Source organism: Urocampus carinirostris, chromosome 17 (assembly GCF_059441175.1).
Source record: "Urocampus carinirostris isolate Australia breed hairy pipefish chromosome 17, RoL_Ucar_1.0, whole genome shotgun sequence".
In the NCBI taxonomy this organism is placed as follows: Eukaryota; Metazoa; Chordata; class Actinopteri; order Syngnathiformes; family Syngnathidae; genus Urocampus; species Urocampus carinirostris.
The window spans coordinates 22028770-22050117 of NC_142365.1; the positions used below are offsets into that span (position 1 = coordinate 22028770).

The following is a 21348-nucleotide window of genomic DNA, read 5'->3' on the forward strand; positions in this document are numbered from 1 at the left end:
TCGTGTGGCCCCAGAGTTCAAATGAGTTTGACACCCCTGGTCTATAGTTTACAATAATCTGTGCAGCCCTTTGAGACTCTTTGTGATTAAGGTCTATATAAATGAACATGATTTAACTTAATCCACGGATTTTTCAACCACTGTGCCGCGACACACTAGTGTGCCGTGAGAGATTGTCAGGTGTGCCGAGAGAAATTATCCAATGTCACTTTTACTGCAAATATTATGTCATTGTCAAGTGTCTATGCTGTAAAAACCGGGGGTATTATAAATTATATTGTGTATGTTGAACCTGCAAAAAAAAAAAAAAAAGGAGGTGAGATACGCACCTCCTTAATCCCCCAGTTCACTCTCTGTGAACTCTCAAGAACCCCCATCAAAAAGTTTTTATCCGTGTTATTTGTATTGGCCTGTGTTTTATTTTTTTTATCTTGAATTTCATTATTCACCTTTGAGTTTATTTTTATGAACATATTTATTTTTGATTTGAATTTATGTCTTTAAATTCTACATATTTCTATTTCAAAATACATTTTTACATTCACTTTATATTTATTACTTATTTATTGGTGTATTTATAATTTGGGCAGTATTGGTCTTACAGTTACTTTCTTTGCATAACCGTGTGTTTACATACTTTTTATTCCAACATTTCGATTTTTGTATTCATTATACTTGTATTCATATTTGTTTGTTATTTGTTATTGCAACATCCTTCTCAGCCTGGAAGAGGGATTACCCCATGTGCGGTCCCTTCTCAAGGTTCTTCATTTACCTCATGTTGAGGTTTTTGAGTGTTTCCTTGCCCTCGTGTAGGTTTTAGATCGGGGGATGGTGTCATAATAGTCTGTGGTTTGCAATAATCTGTGGTCTGTGCAGCCCTATGAGACTCCTTGTGATTAAGGGTGTCACAAATAAACATGACTTGACTTGCCTCGGATTTACACGATTCACATAGGTCACTCGTTTTGACTTCAAAACAGCAAAATGTGCCAGAGGGCAAAGAATTTTAATATCCGTTCACATATTTATTTGTCTATGATGCACACTTGTCTATAGCGCGCACCACTGATTTTTAAATAAACATTGTTGTAAAACTTTTTTTTACTTTTCCTTGGCTCAAACAAAGCATGTAAACAGAAAGGTTTTGAATACCTGCACTATAAACATTGTTTTGTTGACAACGTAGACTATGAAAACAATACTAAAATAAAACTTACTGTTTTTAAGCAACCCGAGCTATTACTGTAGTTTTAATTCCATGCGCCTAACAGTACAGTTCATTTGATATGACAAAAGACTATTTTTGGGGGGTGCACCATCTGATCCAGTGCATTTTATATAGCGGAAAACACAATTATTATGCTTATTCTGGCATAGGCAGTAAAGAGCAGGCATATTGATTACAAGTTTGTAATATTTCCCATTTAATGGATGGATGGAAAAAAAAAAACAGGAAAGCAGAAAGATTAAAAAAGTATTCAAAAACAACTTATTTTCAAAAGAATTAAACACGCAAATATGATAATTAGGCGTAGATTCACTCCACTTTAGAGATCAACATTGAAGCATTTTTTGTACATATACAATTATATACAGCATAATTTAGGTTTCAACTATATTTTACTGTTAGTCTACTGGTACATATAAATATTCCCCCGTTAGACCCAGTTCACCCGAAGACAGCGTAGTTAATTTTGGAAATAACTCATTTTCCACTTCTCAGTGCATGGCTACCCCTTCTGGCCAAATCTTGTACTACGGCGCCAATATATAATGCAGTGTGAATGCAGTGAAACACTGAGCAAGGTAAAAATAAATCTGATTTTAATTTTTGCCCACGCGTATGTGTGGATTCAATAGAGGATCTAAATTTGGGTCTGAACCAGCTGAGGCACGTCCGAGTTTAGCCATTATAATAATCAATGTGAAGAATCCCAGCATGCCGACTAAAAGGATCATGAAGACCCGCTGTTTCCAGGTCAGGGATGTCCGTTTATTGCCGGTGCAGTTCCTGAAAGGATTCAAAGAAATAATCAAGCAGGATGAAGTTATACATGAACTATAATGAATAAATGCCCAATTACTTTAGAATTTGCGCAAACCAGCCCAGCGTTGGTCGTCGTCTGTACTTGTCGTCGTCAAAGTCCATTTGTGTGACAGAACTGCTCTCTCTTGTGTCATAGATCTTCCTTGGCGATGATCCTAGTCATTAATATTTTATTCGAATGACCATTAGAAGCACCCCAGGAATGGCATCCTCACATTGCAGATATCTAGGAGGTACAGTGATCCCTGGCTGTATTGCGCTTAATTTTCGTGGTTTAATTTGTTATTTTCAGTTTGAATAAAGTTTTGTAAAGATAAAAATATAAAAGACATCAAAGAAATCATAGCAAGAAATGACAGTATGTCTTGAGATTGCTCAGAGGGCAGAACACACATGCTAGCGTAGATGACAGACAAGACCCGAGGTCATCAATAGCAATTGTTAGCAAGACATTGCTCGAAAAAACAACTCTCCCCTTTTTAGTTTTGACTCCACCAGGTGACCGTGTAATTTACAATGGACAAAGAACCCAATAATGATCAGTTTTGGCCAGGTCTCTTTGGAAATCTCGGTGATCAGCGTGGCGAGCTCCCCTGATTCATCATAGAGCTTCACATCAAAATTGCGGTAGGAATTGAAATAATCCTTTACTCTTAAATGTGGACTGCTAAACTTCGAGGTGTACTCATAGCACCATGTCATGGATTTGAGATTTCCTGAATTGGAGGGCATCTGAAATGTGACTTTTTCCAAGATTTGATAAATAATGTATAGTCGAGTATTTCATAAATAAAGATTTCCATTTCAAGGGGTGTGACTGTCGCAGGACCTTTTTGGAAAGCAAGCCCCACGAAAGACCAGGGATCACAGTAGTTCACTTTTCTTTCTCTTTACCTGTATGAATAGTAATCGTGTCGCACGGAGTGGCATCTGGAAAGTTGACTACAGAGTGTTCTTTGCTCTCCGGATCCCCGTTTTTATGAGAAAGTCCAAAGTTGTCCTCTGCTGGGGATAATACATTATTTGGGACTTGGCTGTGATTGGCGTTGTAGGAGCAGTTGTGGTAATTGTGACTTTGATCTTGAGCTGTTTGTAGGATAGACCAAATGTGTAGACCTTGAATCAATCATGTCTTTGAAATGGTAAACACCAAGGTATATTGCAAGTTCCGGACTACAGGCTGCTACTTTTTTCTCCATTTTAAAAACTCAAGAAATTTTAATTTATTTGACACAACATGAGACTCACCTAGATGTGACTGACATCGTTGTCACTCATTTTGCTACAATTGCTACCATTTAATATGGAGAAAAAACGTCAATCTCGCGGGACTCGGCTGAATCATTAGACGCGCAACTGGGGTCTTCCCACGGATCGTCCTAGCAGACGGCTTAGAACTTGTGAGGACCAAGTCAATTTGAACGTTTATTTAAAACAAAACATTGTGAGGGTCCGCAGTGGGTGATGAGGCTATGTGATTTTTGTAAAAAAAAAAAAAAAAAAAAAAAAGGAAGTAACAAAAATATAAAACCGCAAAGGCATGGACATTCCATGAAGATATTTCTAAACACAAGAGTTAAGCCTGTGGCTTGAAATCCAGTGCAAAAAGCTTAATTAGTTTTCTTTTAATATGGTGCGCTCTTGTAGTCCGGAATATGCCACAAACAAGTTGCGAATGTCTGTACTCACCATCAAATGATGACCAATCAGTGTAGTCTGTAACATCATTAGCGTTGACCTCCTCGAGGAACTCTGCTGGCTGATCTATCTGGATTTAGATCATGAAAATGCTATCACAATACATGGTGCACAAAGATTTTTGATTGCCTTGTTCTTACCAGGGGCAACCCCAAACCTGCTCTAGCCCAGTTAACAGATGACAGCTGCTCTTTAAGCACATCGGCAACTGGGCTGGCTAGGTTGGATGGGGGGAACACTGGACCCTGGCAGCTGGGACACTGGTACCCTGCTGGAGCCGTGTGCAGGGGAAGGCGGGATGCCATATTGTTGAGACAGGTCCAGTGAAAAACATCTAAGAAACATTACACTCAAAATTAAATCCAGATCCAAGTTTGAATGATGTCTTAAGGTAAGTCCCACATGATTGTAGTCTCTTGAACTTATAGGTATTCCCGAACAAATGTTTTCGTGTAGTGTTCCTTTCAACAATTAGGCATATATGTTGAAAAATACTCCATGTGCCCAGGGACTCAAGAAATGTAGTATCAAGGTTGACCTGCGTAGCTTGTTTCCTGTAGAACTTTGACATCAATGAAGGAACACAACACTTTCAAACGGCGACCCCCGGTAATACAACATGCGAGGCCAGTTCAGAAACAGACAATTGTAGTGAAAAGAGACTGAATAACGCTCATTTCTGCTTTAAGGTAGGCAATTGTGGCCCTTCGTTTGTGTTTTTCATCGTGTGTGTCGCAGTTGGTATAATTTCTTCTGGCTAACTCCCCGTTAGCGTCAAGGCTCCAAGTTGGCGCTCGTTGGCTACCCACTGTGTGTCGTTTGGCTGACTATCCTGGCGTTAGTGCTGATTTTGCTATGTCCATTGGTTTATTCCCGGCCAGGTTCACGTTTATCACCATAGCCGTTGCTACTTTACAATGTTGGATACCGGTTAGTCTGGCTGATCACGGCCGTGTTTTTTGATTGGCCAACCTGGCATTAGCACCGGTTTAGCCATGTCCCTTGGTTTGTTTATTCTTGGCCCATTTAACATTTGTTGTTTTTCTCTGTTGGGTCCCAGGTAGCCTGGCTGCTCACTTTTTTTTTTAAATTAATATTTTGGTTGTCCAGTCCTTTTGTTGATCTCTTTTTTTTCTTTTACCCTTTTTGGACGCCCGACCTTTGTTATACCATAACTGCATCCACCTGCGACACAATGCATTGGCAGACTCCACAAAAACTACCAAAACATCGCTCGAAACACTCCAAACCTGTTTGGCCAATTAACATGTAAACCAATATGACAACTGGTTAGCAAGGGTGCTAGTGTTCCTCTAATGACCTCACAGCTTAGGACGACATGATGTCTCCAAACCAGACAGACTGTCTTCAAAATGCATTATCTTGGAAAATAGAATATGCTGATGAAAAAAAAAATACATATTTTATGCAAAAACATGTACCATTTCCTCACACTTTGCACGTCTGAGGAATACCTTCAATGTTTGTCAATGCCAATGCAGGGAACAGAAAATCTCACCATAGCAGATGAGTCTGATTGTGTCTTCATCAATCAGCAGATTATTGCACAGAGGACAATTCGGGTTATAATCACTGTCCTGAAGCCATTGTAGATATGATTGTACGATGCACTAAAACAGGCACAGGGAGCATGCATGATTACATTGAAACAGTGACAAATAAAATGTTCACCCTTTTTTTACTCAGACTGACCTTGTTGTGGTTGGACACAAGGCAATGTTCGCAAACATTGACACGATGCTCAAAGCAAAATAAATTGGTCACTTTTCTCTTTGGACACTTGCAGAGACCCATAGCCTCCTGTGGGGAAAACAGAATAGTAATCCCTTTAGATCAAAAAAAGAGAAAACTCAGCCAGATTTAATTCTCAATTTTGATTGACAGGGTATGTGTGACCTGACCAGTGTTGGGACTAACGCGTTCTTTTGTAACGCGTACCTTCATTGGTAACTAGTACTGTGACGCATTATTAAAATTTTATAACTGTACTGTCGTTACAGCATTAGTTGCACTGTCCTCTCACAACTGCATCGCTCTCAATGTCTCATTCAACACAAGATCCACCAGCAGGGCGCTTTGGGGTGTTGGCATGTTTTTGTTTACAAACAGAAACCGTTATTGTTGCAATGCACAAGTTTGTCGTCATGGAGATATTTTTATTTTTCTACTTTTGTCGAAAAAAAAAGAAGAAAACAACGATTAAGTTAAATGTAAGATGCGTTCTGGGGGCCCCATTGGGTTTCTGACACCAATAGTAATCTCTTGAAACACCCACAGAGAAAATACCCTAGAGGGAAGCTAGTAAGCGGGTCTCCTGGTATGTCCGACCCGACAACGGACAAGGACGGAGACGTACAATCCACCTTAACCTAAAATACAGCTGCAGCTGAATTTTGAACGTGGGGTCATTTGTAAGAAGGCAAGGGTGGTGGTTTTTGAATCTGTCTCAATTGAACAAAAAGAAAACATGCTGTAATTACTATTTTTGATGTACTGTATCCAATAGATGTTGCCTCATACGTACCAATTACAGTAGGGTACTGATAAAAGCCCTCACAAGTTCTAATTGCATTTAAGGAGCAGGTGTTTGTTATTTGTTTAATGTTATGCCTTAATGGTTCCTTAGACCTGCACTTATATCATGCTGACTGTTAAGTCTTAAGTCAATGTTCAGATAAGGAAAATACAATTCTGTCCCAAAATAAGTTGGCACTTGACTTTAAATATGTGTGTTTGAATAGACTATATTGCTTAGCAGAGTTCAGTGATGCTGCTGAATCAAGTGCATGTCAGCTTGTGAAAATTATGTCTGGCTATATGCATACATCTATAGATTAATAGGTGCATACATCTACAGCTATAAGTGCCTTTAAGTCCGTCAACATTTATTGTATTGTTGTCCTGCTCGATTTAAAACAATTATTTCTTGGCAACGGGAGGGAGTCCTGATGAGCAACATCGGAAGATACTTTTAGAGTAACAAATTATTTTTTGGTGTCAGTAATAAGGAGTGTAACTAAATTACATTTTTAGAAACGTATTACGTTTTTTTTCAGGAACGCACCCAACAATGGACAAACTTTATCCTCATAAGCAAAGGTTCATCGTTTAAACTAGTTTTCTTTCTTTAAAACACCCTTTAGTCTTTTTTTTTCATTAGTAGAATTAATATAAAATAGGTGATTAGTCCTCAACACAGTTTGGCACAACATAGCTTTTATTTTAAACTGGGGAAAGGAAAAAACGCGTGACATTTTGACATATGTACATCGAATACGATAAGGTTAGCATGCTATACGTGCTAGCTTTAAACAGCCAAAGTGATACAAACGTAACCGCTGTCGCAGACTTTACCTGTAACAAAGACTTTACCGTAGTCCTTGAAGTTGTAAGGAATATTGAAAGGTTGACATTCAACCTGCTACGTGTGGAAATTTGAATACCTAAAAATAGTGGAGTGACTAGTCATGAGTAAACTTGTGTGCTGCTGCCGTATTCCTGCTTCTGTTGGTGTGCCACGTCTCTTCCGCCTTGTGGACGCTTGCGGGCTTCCACCTTTTAGTAGTAGCGCCATCTATCGCTGTGGAGTAAACACTTTATGTACAACCGGGGATTGTCAAATTGGAATGGTGTGAACAGTATTCGTTAAAAACATATCTGAGATGTCATTTACATGGTCTGGATGTTTAAATAAGGGGTCTCAAACTCAAATGAAAGTTGAAAAGGACAATTAGTATTTGTAGTGCCTTACAGTGCTAACAAAAGTCCTGAATGAGTTAAAAAACAACAATGAAAATTATCTGTGTTTATATAGCGCTTTTCAAGTCAATGACTTCCCAAAGCGCTCCACATTTCCCAATAGCGGCTTTGTATTGCAGCCATATAAGACGCTAACCTGCTTATTGGGGTTATTAGGGGTTCAGTGTCTTACCCAAGGACACTTAAACATGTAACACGGACAAGCCGGGATTCGAACTGACGATCGCTCTACCTCCTGAGCTACTGCCGCCCAACAATATTCTCCCCGTCAGGGAATCGAACCCCGGTCTTCCGCGTGACAGGCGGAGATACTGATCCACTATACTAACGAGGACTGATAGACAGTATTGATTGAAAAAAAAGTACACGAACTATGATATAAACTTGCATTTATTTAAATACTAACTTACAGCAGTGAGTCCTGCAAAAGGATGAGAGAAGAAAAAACCCCTCACGATAGAGAAGAAATATTCTGGATAAGAGAAAACGAGCTTGCAAGGTACATGACCATGCAGGCCATTTTAAGCGAGAAGGCCTGCACAATCTATGAGGATTTACAAAAGGACAAGCCAGATATGTCTTTTTCTGCCGGGGACACGTTCAAATCCAGCCCCGGCCGGTTTGAAAAATGTAAGGGACCAACATCTTCTCTGTCGTTCGGCGCGGTTCGGCTTCTGGCTCCAACACAAAGGCAAAAGTGTAGTTTATTGAAAATGGTGTCAGCAATGTTGCAGTCGAAGGCTATGTTCTTCAGCAAGTCTTCAACTGCCATGAAACTTAAAAAACATTCTGAGATCTACACAGACACAACAATCGTCGGATCGTTATTTTTTTTGCCCCAGCGGAAAAGCGAGTGAGAACGAGTGCTAAGTGGCTTTTACACTGAATTTTTACATTTTATGATTTTCATTCACTAGATTATGAGAATGAGGGAAAAAGAAAGGGACAAAGAAATAAAGAGAGAACTATTGGAGATAGAAAGAGGGAGAGAAGGGGAGAAAGAGAGAGAAAAAGAAAGAACGAGAGAGAGCACAAGACCGATAGAAAGAGAGACGCAGAGAAAGGAAAGGGGGAAAGAGACAGAGAGAAAGAGAGTGACAGAAAGAGAGCGGCAAAGAGATAGAGAACGAGAGAGATAAAGAAGAAAAAGATAGAAAGAAAGAAAGAAAGAAAGAAAGAGACAGAGAGAGAGAGAGAAAGAGAGAAAGAAAAAAGAAAAAAATTAAAGAGAGAGAAAGAGAGTGACAAAAAGAGAGGAAGAGAAAGGGAACTAGTAATTCCAAGAGCCAAGAAGAAATCCCCATATTCAAGAGCGTCACCATTCGGGCCCCGGTACCGTGGAATGCTCGGCCCTTTGAGACACGATCTGCAACCTCAGTAGAACTGTTTGAATCTAGGCTTAAAACACAGCTTATGAATGACCTATATTTAATTTCTGGAAAGGGGATTACCTCATGTGTGGTCCTTCTCAAGGTTTCCTATTTTACTCATGCTTAGGTTTTGAGTGTTTCCTCATCCTCATGTAGGTTTTAGATCAGAGGATGGTGTAATAATAGTATGTAGTCTGTACACCCCTCTTGTGATTAAGGGCTATACAAATAAACATAACTTGATGTCATGATTACTGATGCGACGCACATGAGCCTGCTTCGGACGCTGATTGGCTACCTGTCACTTTTTATAGCACTGTCTTCCTGTCACTGGTTGTCAGTCCGTCTGCGAACCTCAGCTTACGCTAGGCAAGCTTTTCGACCCTGACTCTCTTCTGATGTGATTCGCGTCTGTTTCCCGGCTCCGACCCCTTTTCTGATCTCGACTACAATTCTGCTCCCCCGTCCCGGCTACTGATGTTTTTTTCCCGCTCTCGACACCGCCATTGCTCGCCACAGAAATACCACTTCCGCGTATGAGCAACCTGTTCCCCGCAACCAGCGATCTACGGATCGTGTGTACTATCCTTTCCCTTCTTCCCAATAAAACTAAAAGAAACGCATGCAAGTGGGTCCTTTCTCCGTTCTGGTCCTGACACTTGACTTGACTACTCAAGAAATTTGCATTTATTTGATACAAATGAGGCTCACCTAGAGGTCACCCGTTTTGCTTCTACTGCCACCTCCAAAAACACGTCTTCCTTTGTTTCTTTTTTTTCTTTTTTTCCTTAATCTTTACCTTATTTTTCTCTTTTGTAATTTTTCTTTTCATCTTCCTGTTGTGATCAGAATACAATTTAATCTTTGTTCTTTGTGTAACTGACCTGATTTTGGTAATGAGCAACATTTTAATCACTCTAAGGATCTTTGTCCGCCAAATGTCCTAAACGTAGATGCCAATGAAAGAAAAGAGATAGTGAAGGATCGTAATTGTAGGAAATTATGGTCTTTAGAATACTGGTTGTACGAGATAGTTATCTTTGGGGTTGCAATAATTCTAAGCTGCTGCTTAAAAAAAGGGGCTTGGGGATCATATATTTTTTTTTAAATTATAAAGTTTAATTATTTTTTTTTGACTGCAGCCAAATAATTTAAGAAAAAAACCTACAATGATTTATTTATAATCCCCAGGTATATTTGACTTTTACCTGATTTCTGACAATTAGCCTCTTTGGGGAAGGTTGTTCACCTATACTGCAAAAACATCTCCAGTAATTAAGTGGAGATTGTTTTTTTATTATCTGCGACCAGATGAGCATGCATTATAAGCGCTGTTGAGGACGCATAAATCAGTGCCAGTTGTAAAGACGCGCGTGCAAAAGGGCATCTGGAAAGCACTTGAACTATCAGATGGAAGGCAAACGTGAAGACAAATTACAATGGCACCAGAGGACAAATGAGCTCGGCGGCTGTGGTGCTTGGGAGTGAAGCAGACATGAGAGAGCTTCTCAGGTTGAGCCTGGGGGAAAGAAAGATTAAGATTGCAGGGGGGCATCATGACGGATTGGTCTGGATATTATCGATCAGCATTCTGCTGGGATTGAGCCCATCTATATGGAGGAATGAAGTCCAACTGAGTGTTGACCCTAAAAGTAAGAACAATAATAATAATAGTATTAATACTTGTTCTCTGAAGCAATGACTATTTGATGAAAATGTTTGGTTTCAGCTGGGTGAAGAGGTGTCATGTTCGAAAAAGACCCCACGATAGACAAAAAGTAGAAGCTATTTGAAAAAAATACAATTACTATAAAATTAATACTCTATTATAGACCGAAACCAGAGAACCGACCCTTTTCAGAGACTCAAGTATTTGTTTAACAAGTAACAAATAACCACTGCTCCATCAGATAATAATAAGCAAGCAGACCGGTCAAGCCAGTCAGAATGCAAAACACAATGCAATATGCAAATCCGTGAAGTGGTGAATATATTTATTTTTAGAGGAAAATAAAAAATAATAAAATAAAATAAAACATTACAAAACGGCAAAAATACAGTACAAGCATAGAACTACAAGTATACTCAAAATGGGCAAAAGGTCTACAAAAAACAAATTACTTGTACATTGGTTTGCATACATTATTATTAGAAATGTTTAGGGTACCATAGTTTCCAGACCAACATACGTATTCCATTAGTACATAAACTTATATTCTCCTTACAAAAAATAACTGCCTTTTTTTTAAGGCACACCGTGTAAAATTGACAACTAGAAGACACTGTATTGTATAGTTCAACCAAAAACAAGTGCTAAAAGGAAAGATTACAAACTATGGAGTCTCAAAGTGACCAAACCACACCTGTTATCTTCAAATTTTTTCCCAGCCTTTCACAAAGTTTTTTTATTTTTAGGGGTACCTGTTTCAGCGGTACGATGGCGAACAATCATTTCAGCTCTTTCTAGGTGAACCTTATCTTATGTAAAATACAGACAAATTTCTCAACCCACGATTTTTTGAAAATTGCACGATTATATGATAGTTCGTGTATTTTGGCGTATTATTCAAATCCATGTATTTTTTAACAAATTATATTTTTACCACTAAGAGTTTTTATATACGACACAATGTCTCTTGAAGTCAAGAGTCTCCAACCTTTTTAAAGCCGAGAGCTACTTTTTTAACTAAATAGTGCAAAGGGCACCCAGTCTGATATGCATTTTTTTTAAAACAACTTATAATTTGTTTACAGTTTTACTTATTTACTATGTTATTACCAGGTATTACTGGTAGAAGAGTTAAATACACTCAGTCAACCACAAAAATAAAATAAAATCATGAGACAATCACAATGGCCTAAGACGGGTGAGCTATTTTTGAAACAGGTCTGTGGGCACCCCAGCTTTCCATTGGGGGCACCCTGTGCTTGCAAGCACCACATTCAACCAAAAACGAATGCTAAAAAGGAAAACTACAGAGACTCAAAGTGACTAATCCACACCATTTTTATTGTCTTCCTTTGCCCAGCCTTTCACAAAGTTTTGTGTTTTTAGGGGTACCTGTAGCAGCCAGATGGTGGACAACCATGTCAGCTCCCTCTAGTTGAGCCTCATGTTATGTTAAAAAAAAAGAAAGATTTCTAACTTATGAGTTTGAAAAAAACGCACAAAAAAAACGCACATTTATCTGTTAGTTCCTGTACTTTGCCTTATCATTCAAATAAATATGTTTTTAATTACAACACAATATCCCTCTAAGTCAGGTTTGTCAAATTCAGTTTGGCTCCTGGGCTGGATCCAAACCTTCTGTTCTAAGGTGGGCAAGATCAGTAAGAGAATGTCATTTTTACTTTGTTTTTCAATATTATGCATTATATTTATTAGCTCAGGAGGTAAACGCTCGTCTTGCGATCAAGAGGTCGCAGGTTCGATTCCCGGCTCCTCCGTGTCATTTTTCAAGTGTCTTTCGGCAAGACACTGAATCCCTAATGCCCCCAATAAGCAGGTAGGCGCCTTGCATGGCTGACTCCTTATTGGTGTGTGAGTGTGTGTGTAAATGGGTAAGTGTGAAGCACATTGTAAAGCGCTTTGGGAGGTCTTCATTGACTTGAAAAGCGCTATATAAATGCAGACCATTTACAATTGTAGCCTATCCTAGAAATTAAAATCATAGATGATACTGGATCTTTTCTGGAAGCAAAACGTTTATTCACAATGGGAAAACATTTCCATATATGGCTTTGAATGTGTTAACAATTTGTTTCATTTTCCAGTTGAGTAAATTAAGCCTTATATCCAAACCAACTCACCACAAACATAAACAAACACAAGTGGAGCTATGAATTTAAATATTTTTGCCTCAATTCTCACTCTGCTTTGAAATAAAAACAAAACAAAACTAACATACAAAAATAGGAGTTTTATCAGTGAACGGGCAATAACATCAGATAAACTACTAAACTGGGTATACTGAATCTGAGAAAACACTGCACAAAATTTTCTTTAAAATGAAACCAAACTGGAAGTCAGCTCTTTTACACTTTTACTGCCCTGTAGCAGCAGGGAGGAGTATTGGTAGAAATGAGCTAAAGACTTGCTTTTTTACTTGACATACTCAGAAATCAACGGTGGGGCAGATTAAAGCACCCAACGGGTGGCTGGCCGTGTGCTTGAAATGCCTGCTTTAAGTGTTATTTTTCCATTTTTATCCAATACTTGATAGTAATGAAAGAAAATAAATACTTAAAATGTTCAAAATTATCTGCCACCTGGGATAAAGCTATGTATATTATACTAATGTGCTATGTATAGCATCCTTTTATGTGCAGTGTCCTGAATTATAAAAGAACCCAATACAAATTTGTGGTCAAAAGCCCATCTCGTGATTTGCGATGCGATTTGCAGAGGTACCTGCAACTTTATCACAGTGGCAGATCCATCCAACTTCACTTGAAACAAAGCTAGACTGATTGATTGATTGCTCCATGTCCATAAAGGACAAAGCCAATGCCTGGAGGAAAACGCAAAGCGTAAGATGAGGCCTCCAGGATAAAGCGAGACCCCTGATGGGGTAAGGGGAGTATTGAATCAGACAGAGACAAATGGAGTGTGAGAGACAGAGGGAAAGAAATTCAGACATGTGACTGCTGACCTCAACTGTTTTCCGCAACTAATCAATACGTACAATTGCACGTGTATGTGTGTGTGTGGCTGTGCACATGGCGCCTGTTTGTGCCTCCCCCAATAATCATCAGAAAAAGTGACATTAACTCGGGCCCTGCCTTGCTGGCCTCTTAACCTTTGCACATGCTCGGATTTAATTCTGTAGCCGGTAATCTCGTCAATGACGGAAGAGGTCTGATGCACTTAAGGTGGCCTGGCCATTGCGCTCAATGAGCAAAGTGGCAGCAGATAAAGCAGCGTAGCAACTCGGGAAATTCCTCTCTTCTTTCTCCAAGCGTCCTTTGTAATAATTGCTCCAGAAAATTGCTTAATACTCAAAGGGTTTAGGCAAAACTGATAAGATTAGGTACAAACTATGTCAAGTCTGTCAGTCATATGCATTGGTATAGCGCTTAAAGGATTTTATACATTTGACTATAAAGGATTTTATACGATTGACTGATACTACAATGAAGATTTTCACTGAGTGGGCTTTAGTTCAATGTACAAGGTCAGGGCAGGCTGTTCGAAATGCATAAACAGTACTTTTAGAATTTTGATAACAGGACTCATGGAGGCAATGTTGTTCTGGGAAACCAGACATTAAGGCGCTGTGTTGTGAGAACGATGGGTGCAAACAATTCCTTGGCACGCCCATGGGAGGAGCCGAGACGCCATTTTGCGGGGAGACGTGGGCCAATAAGAGAAAGCTAAAGGACTTCAGAGGAAGGGTTCCCACAGATGCCAAAGTCACTTTGGCCGTCTTCGATGGAGTACACTTAGTTCTTCTGTTAGGGAAAATAAATCCGCCCCCGTGTGCAAATGTCGGCTTTCCTGATCATTTTTTCAAGAATCAAGCGCGCATAAATTGTTGGAGGAATGTAGGTTGTCTTTGGTTAATGGAGTCAGATAACTAATTCGAGCAATTTGGTTAACGGTACATTTTGATTATTACATCGCACGCTTAATTACATTACACGCTTAATCATAAAAAGTCTCAAAGGACTGAACAAGACACAATGACAATATCCCATGATCTGAAACCTTCATGCAGCTAAGGAAAAACTCAAAAACTTCAGCATGAGGAAATAACTAAATCTTGAGAAGGGGCCCCACAAGTGGTACTCCCCTTCCCAGGATGACCAAGCTACAATGGATAAAAATAAACAAACAACAACAACGAATAGACTGTAGTTAATAACTAAAATTGTCCCAGAAGTCCAAGACAGCGACGACACAGCTTCCCATCCCAGCCAGCTGGTCAATGCAATAGATGAGATGCTGGTCCACTGACTTATCCTGATTAATTCTTCTCCCTCACTCCGCCACCAGCATGGTAGATGGAAAGGACGGAAGACATAAATATGAGCTCGTCATCAATCACAGGTATAGAATATATGTGTGTCTTGAGTCTACATTTAAACACTTCCACTGAACTTGCAGATCTTATTTCAGGGGGCACAGCATTCCGAAGCACCACACGTTTATTGATAGAAAGAGGAAGGGCAGCGCCTGCGATCCGGTGCTCGCTGGACGCGGGAAGCAAGCCGCTCACGGAATTGGATCGTGATCCGAATACGGAAATGGATCTTCCGATGCAGGAGATGGCGGTGTCAAGGACGGAAAAAATAGGTCGATAGCCAGGACAGGAGAGCAAAAACGTGGTCGGGATCAAAAATGGGTTGTAAGCTGAGACGGGAGAGCAAACGTGGTCGGGATCAAAAACAGATCAGAGCCGTAGATAAACGGGGAGATCAGGAACGGACGGGTGGAAAAACAGGTGCAAAAACGGGACAGGCAGGAGTCAGGGTGAAAATGCTTGCCTTGTAACAACAGAGGTTCGCTGACGGACTGACAACCGGAGAGTGACAAGACTGGGCTTAAAAAGGACAGGGAACCAATCAGGTAGCCTGCAGCGGCTGGCACCAAATGAGCGTTCTCAGGTGATCCAAATCAGTAATCATGACATTTTGTGTTGCTTGAATTGCCATAAAAATGTGTTATACGTTGTTTGAGCTTTTTGATCAACAATAAATTGTGGTTTTATATTAGGGTGTATTTATATATTTCACATGTCATCATGGAAATATAAAAAGGAAAAAATATTACCGCAATTTATTATATTTATTCAGTTACTAAATTTAATTTACATTCACAATTTTGAGATTCTTATTTTCAAAATTGCTAAATTGTCACATTAGGATATGAGTAGTATTAATACAATTTATAACATATTACTGTGCAGAGCATGAGGCACACAATTCACTTCCCCATGGCAAAAGGAGATAGTGAGACATAAATTCAGACTTTGCGTGCACTTCAGCAGAGCCCAAGGCATAGGCGAACTAAATGGCTGCTTAGGGCCCCGCAACCACTAAGAGGTCCCCAAGAGCGGTTAACTTATTTAGTATTAAATATACATAATTTTTTATTTTTTTATTCGTGTGATCAGTATAAACAAATTATAAGTTGGCCATCAGATTTCTTACAATGATGTCATAAATGGCTTTGCCTCCAGAAAAGCCAGGAAACACATGTTCTGAAGAGTCGATGGAGTATAGAGGGCCAATATAGAGGAGCATCAAAGTCAAATGTTTGATTTGTGCCAGTTAATTTTGCACATTTTAATTATTTGTTTCATAATTTCAAAATTCAATTTTATTTAAAGTTGTCTGCTTTTGTATATTTGTTGTTGTAGTTTATCTAAAACCAAAATCATTTATTTTACCTTGTTTCACGTAACTCTGCACATCTATATATTTATTTGAGTATTTGAGTGTTCATTTAGTTTTTTTACATTAATTGTTTCAGTTAATTTAAACCAAACATCATTTATGTTACCCTGTTTAAGGTACCTCTATGCATTTAAATATTGATTTAAGTATTTGTTTGAGTTCAAATTCAGCACATTTGTATATTTGTTGTTGCAGTTCGTTTAAAACACAAATGATGAATCAGATTGTGTTTTCAGTAAATAATTGGGTTATTTTGTGACCCCTAGATGGCCTATAGAGTACTTTTAGTATGCCATTCTGTACTACATCACTTAGAATATTTAGTGTAAATCTACTCCAAGTGTCATGATTGCTGATTCGGGGCACCTGCGACTGCCCCGCTGGCGCCAACAGCCACGGGACCTGATTGGCTGTTGGACTCTTTTTAAACTCCCGTCTTCCGAAAGGAACCCGCCAGACCGTTTACAAACCTATGCTTTCAGCTAGGCAAGCTTTTGTACTTTCCGACATTATCCTGCCCTGTTTTCCTGTCTGATACCTGTTGCCGACCTTTTTCTGGACCCGTTTCTGCTTTTGCTCCTCCGCCCAGGCCATTGACCTGTTTTGCCCTCTTTCCAGCCTGATAGCTGTTGCCGACCTCTTTTCTGGACCCGTTTCTGTTTTGCCCCCCCGTCCTGGCCATCGACCTGTTTTCTTGCTGTCAACGACTACCCTCGCACGACACGGGAGTGCAACTTCCGCGTTCCTGCCATCCGCTACCCATGACCGACGATCATTGGATCGTGGATGCAAGCACTGCTCTCTTTCTTAATAGAAACTGAGTAAAACGAACGCTATTGGGTCCTTTCTCTGTTCGTGCTCCATGACACCAAGCTGCTCTTGTAGTTCAAATTTGTGATTATAGACCATATGTAAAACATGCTTGATGTGTTGATTCGTGTGTGGCTAGTAGGGGAAGTTGCTCACATTTCCAAACATTAATTCTTGAGATTTTTTCTGCAAATCTGCAAATCTGTTGTACCTGTTCTCTATGGATTACAATCATGATACAATAGAAACATCTCACATCTGGTAATTTCAGTGTATCGTAATGAGTCATGTTAAGACTATGCCCCCAGCCAACTCCACCAATTACAAATGGCCATGCACAGGAAGTGACCAGACTTTCCATCTGTATAATAAAGAATTGAAATCCAAAAGTGTTCATTTGCAATCAAAAGATTATTGATCTGCATCTTTGTGTTATGGTCATGCCATGTATTAATTCACCGCGTGTCAAAGTACAATTTTGCCTATGATTAACATTTATAATTTCTAGCAGTTAAAGAACTTTATTTGGAAAGCATCAACAGGAACTTACCGGTGACGAAAACCGCACCTCTTGACCGGGACTCCCCACACCTATAAAAGAAAAGGCAAGCCTACAAACTACCTCTCTTCTCTTCCTCACACGTGCTTGAAAGGGGGAAGGTTTTGACGGCCTTGGTCAACTGGGGACACATGCTGACCAACAAGGCCAAAAGCCACAACCTCGTCTCCCCAGCCAGGAAACGTGGTAAAACCAAGCCATGGTTCTCCTTTTAAATAATGCATGTAATTATCGGCAAATTACCATTACTTTGATTAACTGATAGCCACAAGAATGTCAGGAACCCACTCTGGGTGGTGTCGAAGCACAGGGCAGGAACACAGAATTGTGTAATAAAGGGTTGTCTTTTATTCAGGCAGAATTTGGTACAGGGGAAGTCAAGAAGCGAGGCAACAGTATCTAGTACACCAGAGACAACATCCGTGATCCAAGAAGCAGGCGAGGGGTCGATGTTCCATTAAACCAGGGGTGTCAAAACTACGGCCTGCGGGCCGCAGTTGGCCCGCGGGTCAGTTTTTATTGGCCCGCAGCAAATTCTGAAAATATAGTTGAATATTGCACGCGCATGGCGCTTGAGCTCAACTCTGTTGCACTTCTCAGTTTTAACACTAGATGAAGCCAGTAACGGAAAAGGTGCTTTTCCACCCCTGAACTGGAAAACATTGGAATTGTGCTTTCTTTGCTTATTTAATGAACCTTCTTGTCATTCATTTGAACTGTCAGTGAAATTCAAAGTGTATTACTTGTGTAACTTATTCTGACACAAAATAGATTGATTGTTAATTCCAAACCCTATCAGTGCAGATAAACATAAATTGTACCACTAAAAATAGGTTAACAACGAAATTAGAGTAAATGACCGGCTATCAAACTGAAAAATAAATGAAACATCCATCCATCCATCCATTATCTACACCGCTTATCTTCAGTAAGGTCGCGGGGGTGCTGGAGCCCATCCCAGCTGTCTTCGGGCAGTGGGCAGGGGACACCGCAAACTGGTTGCCAGCCAATCTCCGGGCACACAGAGACAGACATTTTGCCCGCTCATTCACACCTAGGGACAATTTGGACCGGCCAATTGACCTGACATGCATATTTTTGGAATGTGGGAGGAAACCGAAGTGCCCGGGGGAAACCCACGCAACCCACGGGGAGAACATGCAAACTCCACACAGGAAGGTTCGATCTCATGACCTCAGAACTGTGCCGCACACGCGCTAACCACTGCCTCGCCATGCTGCCCGAAATCATACATATTTAACAAAATACATGTTACCACTCCTCAAACCTAGAACAAGTCCAGTAGCTTTTCTTTCCTCTGTCTAACAGCATAGGAGCTACACTCAGGTATTGCTGAGGTTTGTATTCGATACTGTATCGCTATATACAAAAAATGTAATCAAGATTTTTTTCTCCTCCTGGCCCTTTCAAAAAATGTTTAAGCCAATGTGGCCCGCGACTCAAAAACTTTGCCCACCCCTGCATTAAACTCAAGAAGCAAAGGCGACAATCCAAGAGTTCATCAGACGGCATTCGGAGGCAAGGGTGCTTGGAATGTTACGAGGAAGACAATACACTACTTAGGAACCAAGGGGACAGAGAACAAATAAAGGAAAGAAGACCAGTTGTAATAGGAGGAAAAAGCATAAGGAAACCAAAGAGACTACATTTGTGAGGAGAGAGAGGGAGAGAGAGAGAGAGAGAGAGAGAGAGAGAGAGAGAGAGAGAGCCTGTGTTACAGAGAGAAAAACCTACAGAGAAACAGGCACCTGAGAGCAAGATCGTGACAAAGAGGGCAACCTCTACTGGTATCAGCTTCCATTGTGATACCATTAAAAACGGTTGGTATACACACAGATACTGAGACTTTGTACAGGCTCTGTTCCTGTTCCCCCTTTCTGATGACCTACAGTACAATGAATAGCAAAGCAAACTTTTAATATTCCATTGGTTAAATGTCCAATTTTACTGTTAAAGACCCTGAAAAGCTTACTTCGGCAAATTGCTAATGAGGCCATCGTTCTTCATTCCCTTTAACCGCTTTCATTTCTGCACATGCAATTTGTCAGCCGCTGTTCCTCCATGAATGGTGCGGTTTATGTGACCCGAACGTTTGTGCGTGCATCACATCATGTACATAATGAGGCAGATGTTGGAGGAAAATGCGTGCAGTATTTATACCTGTGCATGGGAAATGGGCGGCAGTAGCAAGATTATGGCACTGACAATTACAAGAACAGATGGGACAATGCCTATAAGACACAAGGACATGACAACCTGCAAACAACATAAAAGATGCAACATTGCGATAAAATCACTAAATGTTTGCTGTAAAACAGAACGGGACTGGCATAAAAACGCAGTCCATGAAAATAAATTACTACATTCACGTATTATCAATCAAAATTTTCTTTTTAACATCAATATGCAGTACACATGTGTCGAACGCATGGCCCGCGGGTTGAATGTGGCCTGCCACGTTAATTGAGTTGGCCAGCGAAAGCGTAAAAGGTCTAAGTGCTTAAAATAAAGTCAAAAGAGTACTTTGACTAAAAACTGCAATCCCCACAATGCCAATTGAACAATATCCACAAAGTGATGGATTAGCGCTACTACAAACCAGTATTTCTATATGTAACGGGTGTAATAATAACTTTTGTTTTGTTGAAATTCCTGCTGAAATATGTTTGTATAGTTTGTGTATACGTGTCCTGCAATGAAAAGTACAACAGCGCCGCGTGCTGGTATGGGGTAAGGTTTAGTTTAGCTTCTGATTTTATGACCGGAAGGCGGTTATTGTTAGAAGTCTCTAGCGCGCTGCTAACGGTAAGCCACAACTTGTTGGTGCTCTGCAAAAAGTTAATTGACAACATTAAAACCACAACTGACAAATCTTGCAACATACACAGTAATGTAATCGATGTTGTTTGGATTTATTTTTGTTTTGTTTCTGTCGCCATTTATGTTTGTTTTGCCGTACGTTGTACTTGACTAAAATGCTAATTTCTCTCATTGCAGTAGTCTCCAGCGTGCTGCTAACGATGTTGAGAACCAGCGGAGGCGCTAACCACATGGTGTGTGTATGTTGTGTCGCTCATTGCAGAGCAGTCTCCAGTGCCTGCTAACGCAATTGTAATAAAAGCCTCATCATCCAGTCCAGCCTGAATGTGGATCCTTGGTGGGACAGGTACACCGCGGTTACATACTGTATATTGATGCCAATGAGTGAAATCGAAAAATAAGTTATCATAAAAACGTCCAAGAAGATATTGCCATCTTGATATACAGCCATACCTCTACATACAGTACGAGATTAATTCGTTCCCAGATTGTGCTCGTATGTCAAATTTCTTGTATCTTGAGCATTGTGTTCTGCATTCTGATTGGTGAAGTAAACAAGCAGTTGCCCGGCCCTTTTTCTGCTAGTCTGCCTGCGCATGAATGAGGTTGCGATCTGAGTTGTACACATACAAAAAACACCTTGATGAACATACAATAGGTTTGCGGGAATCTTTTTCATTTTCAAGTTTCTCTAAGTCATCATGCCAACAAAACAATTTGGACCCACAAAAGAAGCAAAAGGAGGGGAAAATGCTTTCAATCGTGAACAAAGTTGGACTTCTCCACCTGCTAAACGAGTTCTGGTGCCACATATGCTTCTTTGGGCTCCCTAGTGGCTCCCT

At 40.1% G+C, this 21348-nt stretch overlaps 1 protein-coding gene and 1 non-coding gene across 3 annotated transcripts; both read right to left on the reverse strand.

The window, feature by feature from the left end:
* Positions 1–1403: 1403 nt before the first annotated feature.
* Positions 1404–7325, reverse strand: zfpl1 (zinc finger protein-like 1). Of its 2 annotated transcripts, none has more exons than XM_088321071.1 (8): positions 7213–7325; positions 5462–5569; positions 5268–5379; positions 3889–4082; positions 3740–3818; positions 2945–3136; positions 2088–2205; positions 1404–2014 (listed from the first exon to the last, which is right to left on the reverse strand). In XM_088321071.1, exons 2-8 carry the CDS (start codon positions 5561–5563, stop codon positions 1828–1830), a joined length of 984 nt encoding a protein of 327 aa, XP_088177197.1. In that variant the 5' UTR covers positions 5564–5569; positions 7213–7325; the 3' UTR covers positions 1404–1827. The 2 variants fall into 2 exon arrangements, with proteins under 2 accessions (XP_088177197.1, XP_088177196.1); XM_088321070.1 differs by having other exon boundaries at positions 7124–7314.
* Positions 7326–7789: 464 nt separating this feature from the next.
* On the reverse strand, positions 7790–7862 carry trnad-guc (transfer RNA aspartic acid (anticodon GUC)). The gene has a single exon. It is a non-coding gene; the product is annotated as a tRNA-Asp (tRNA).
* Positions 7863–21348: the final 13486 nt, after the last annotated feature.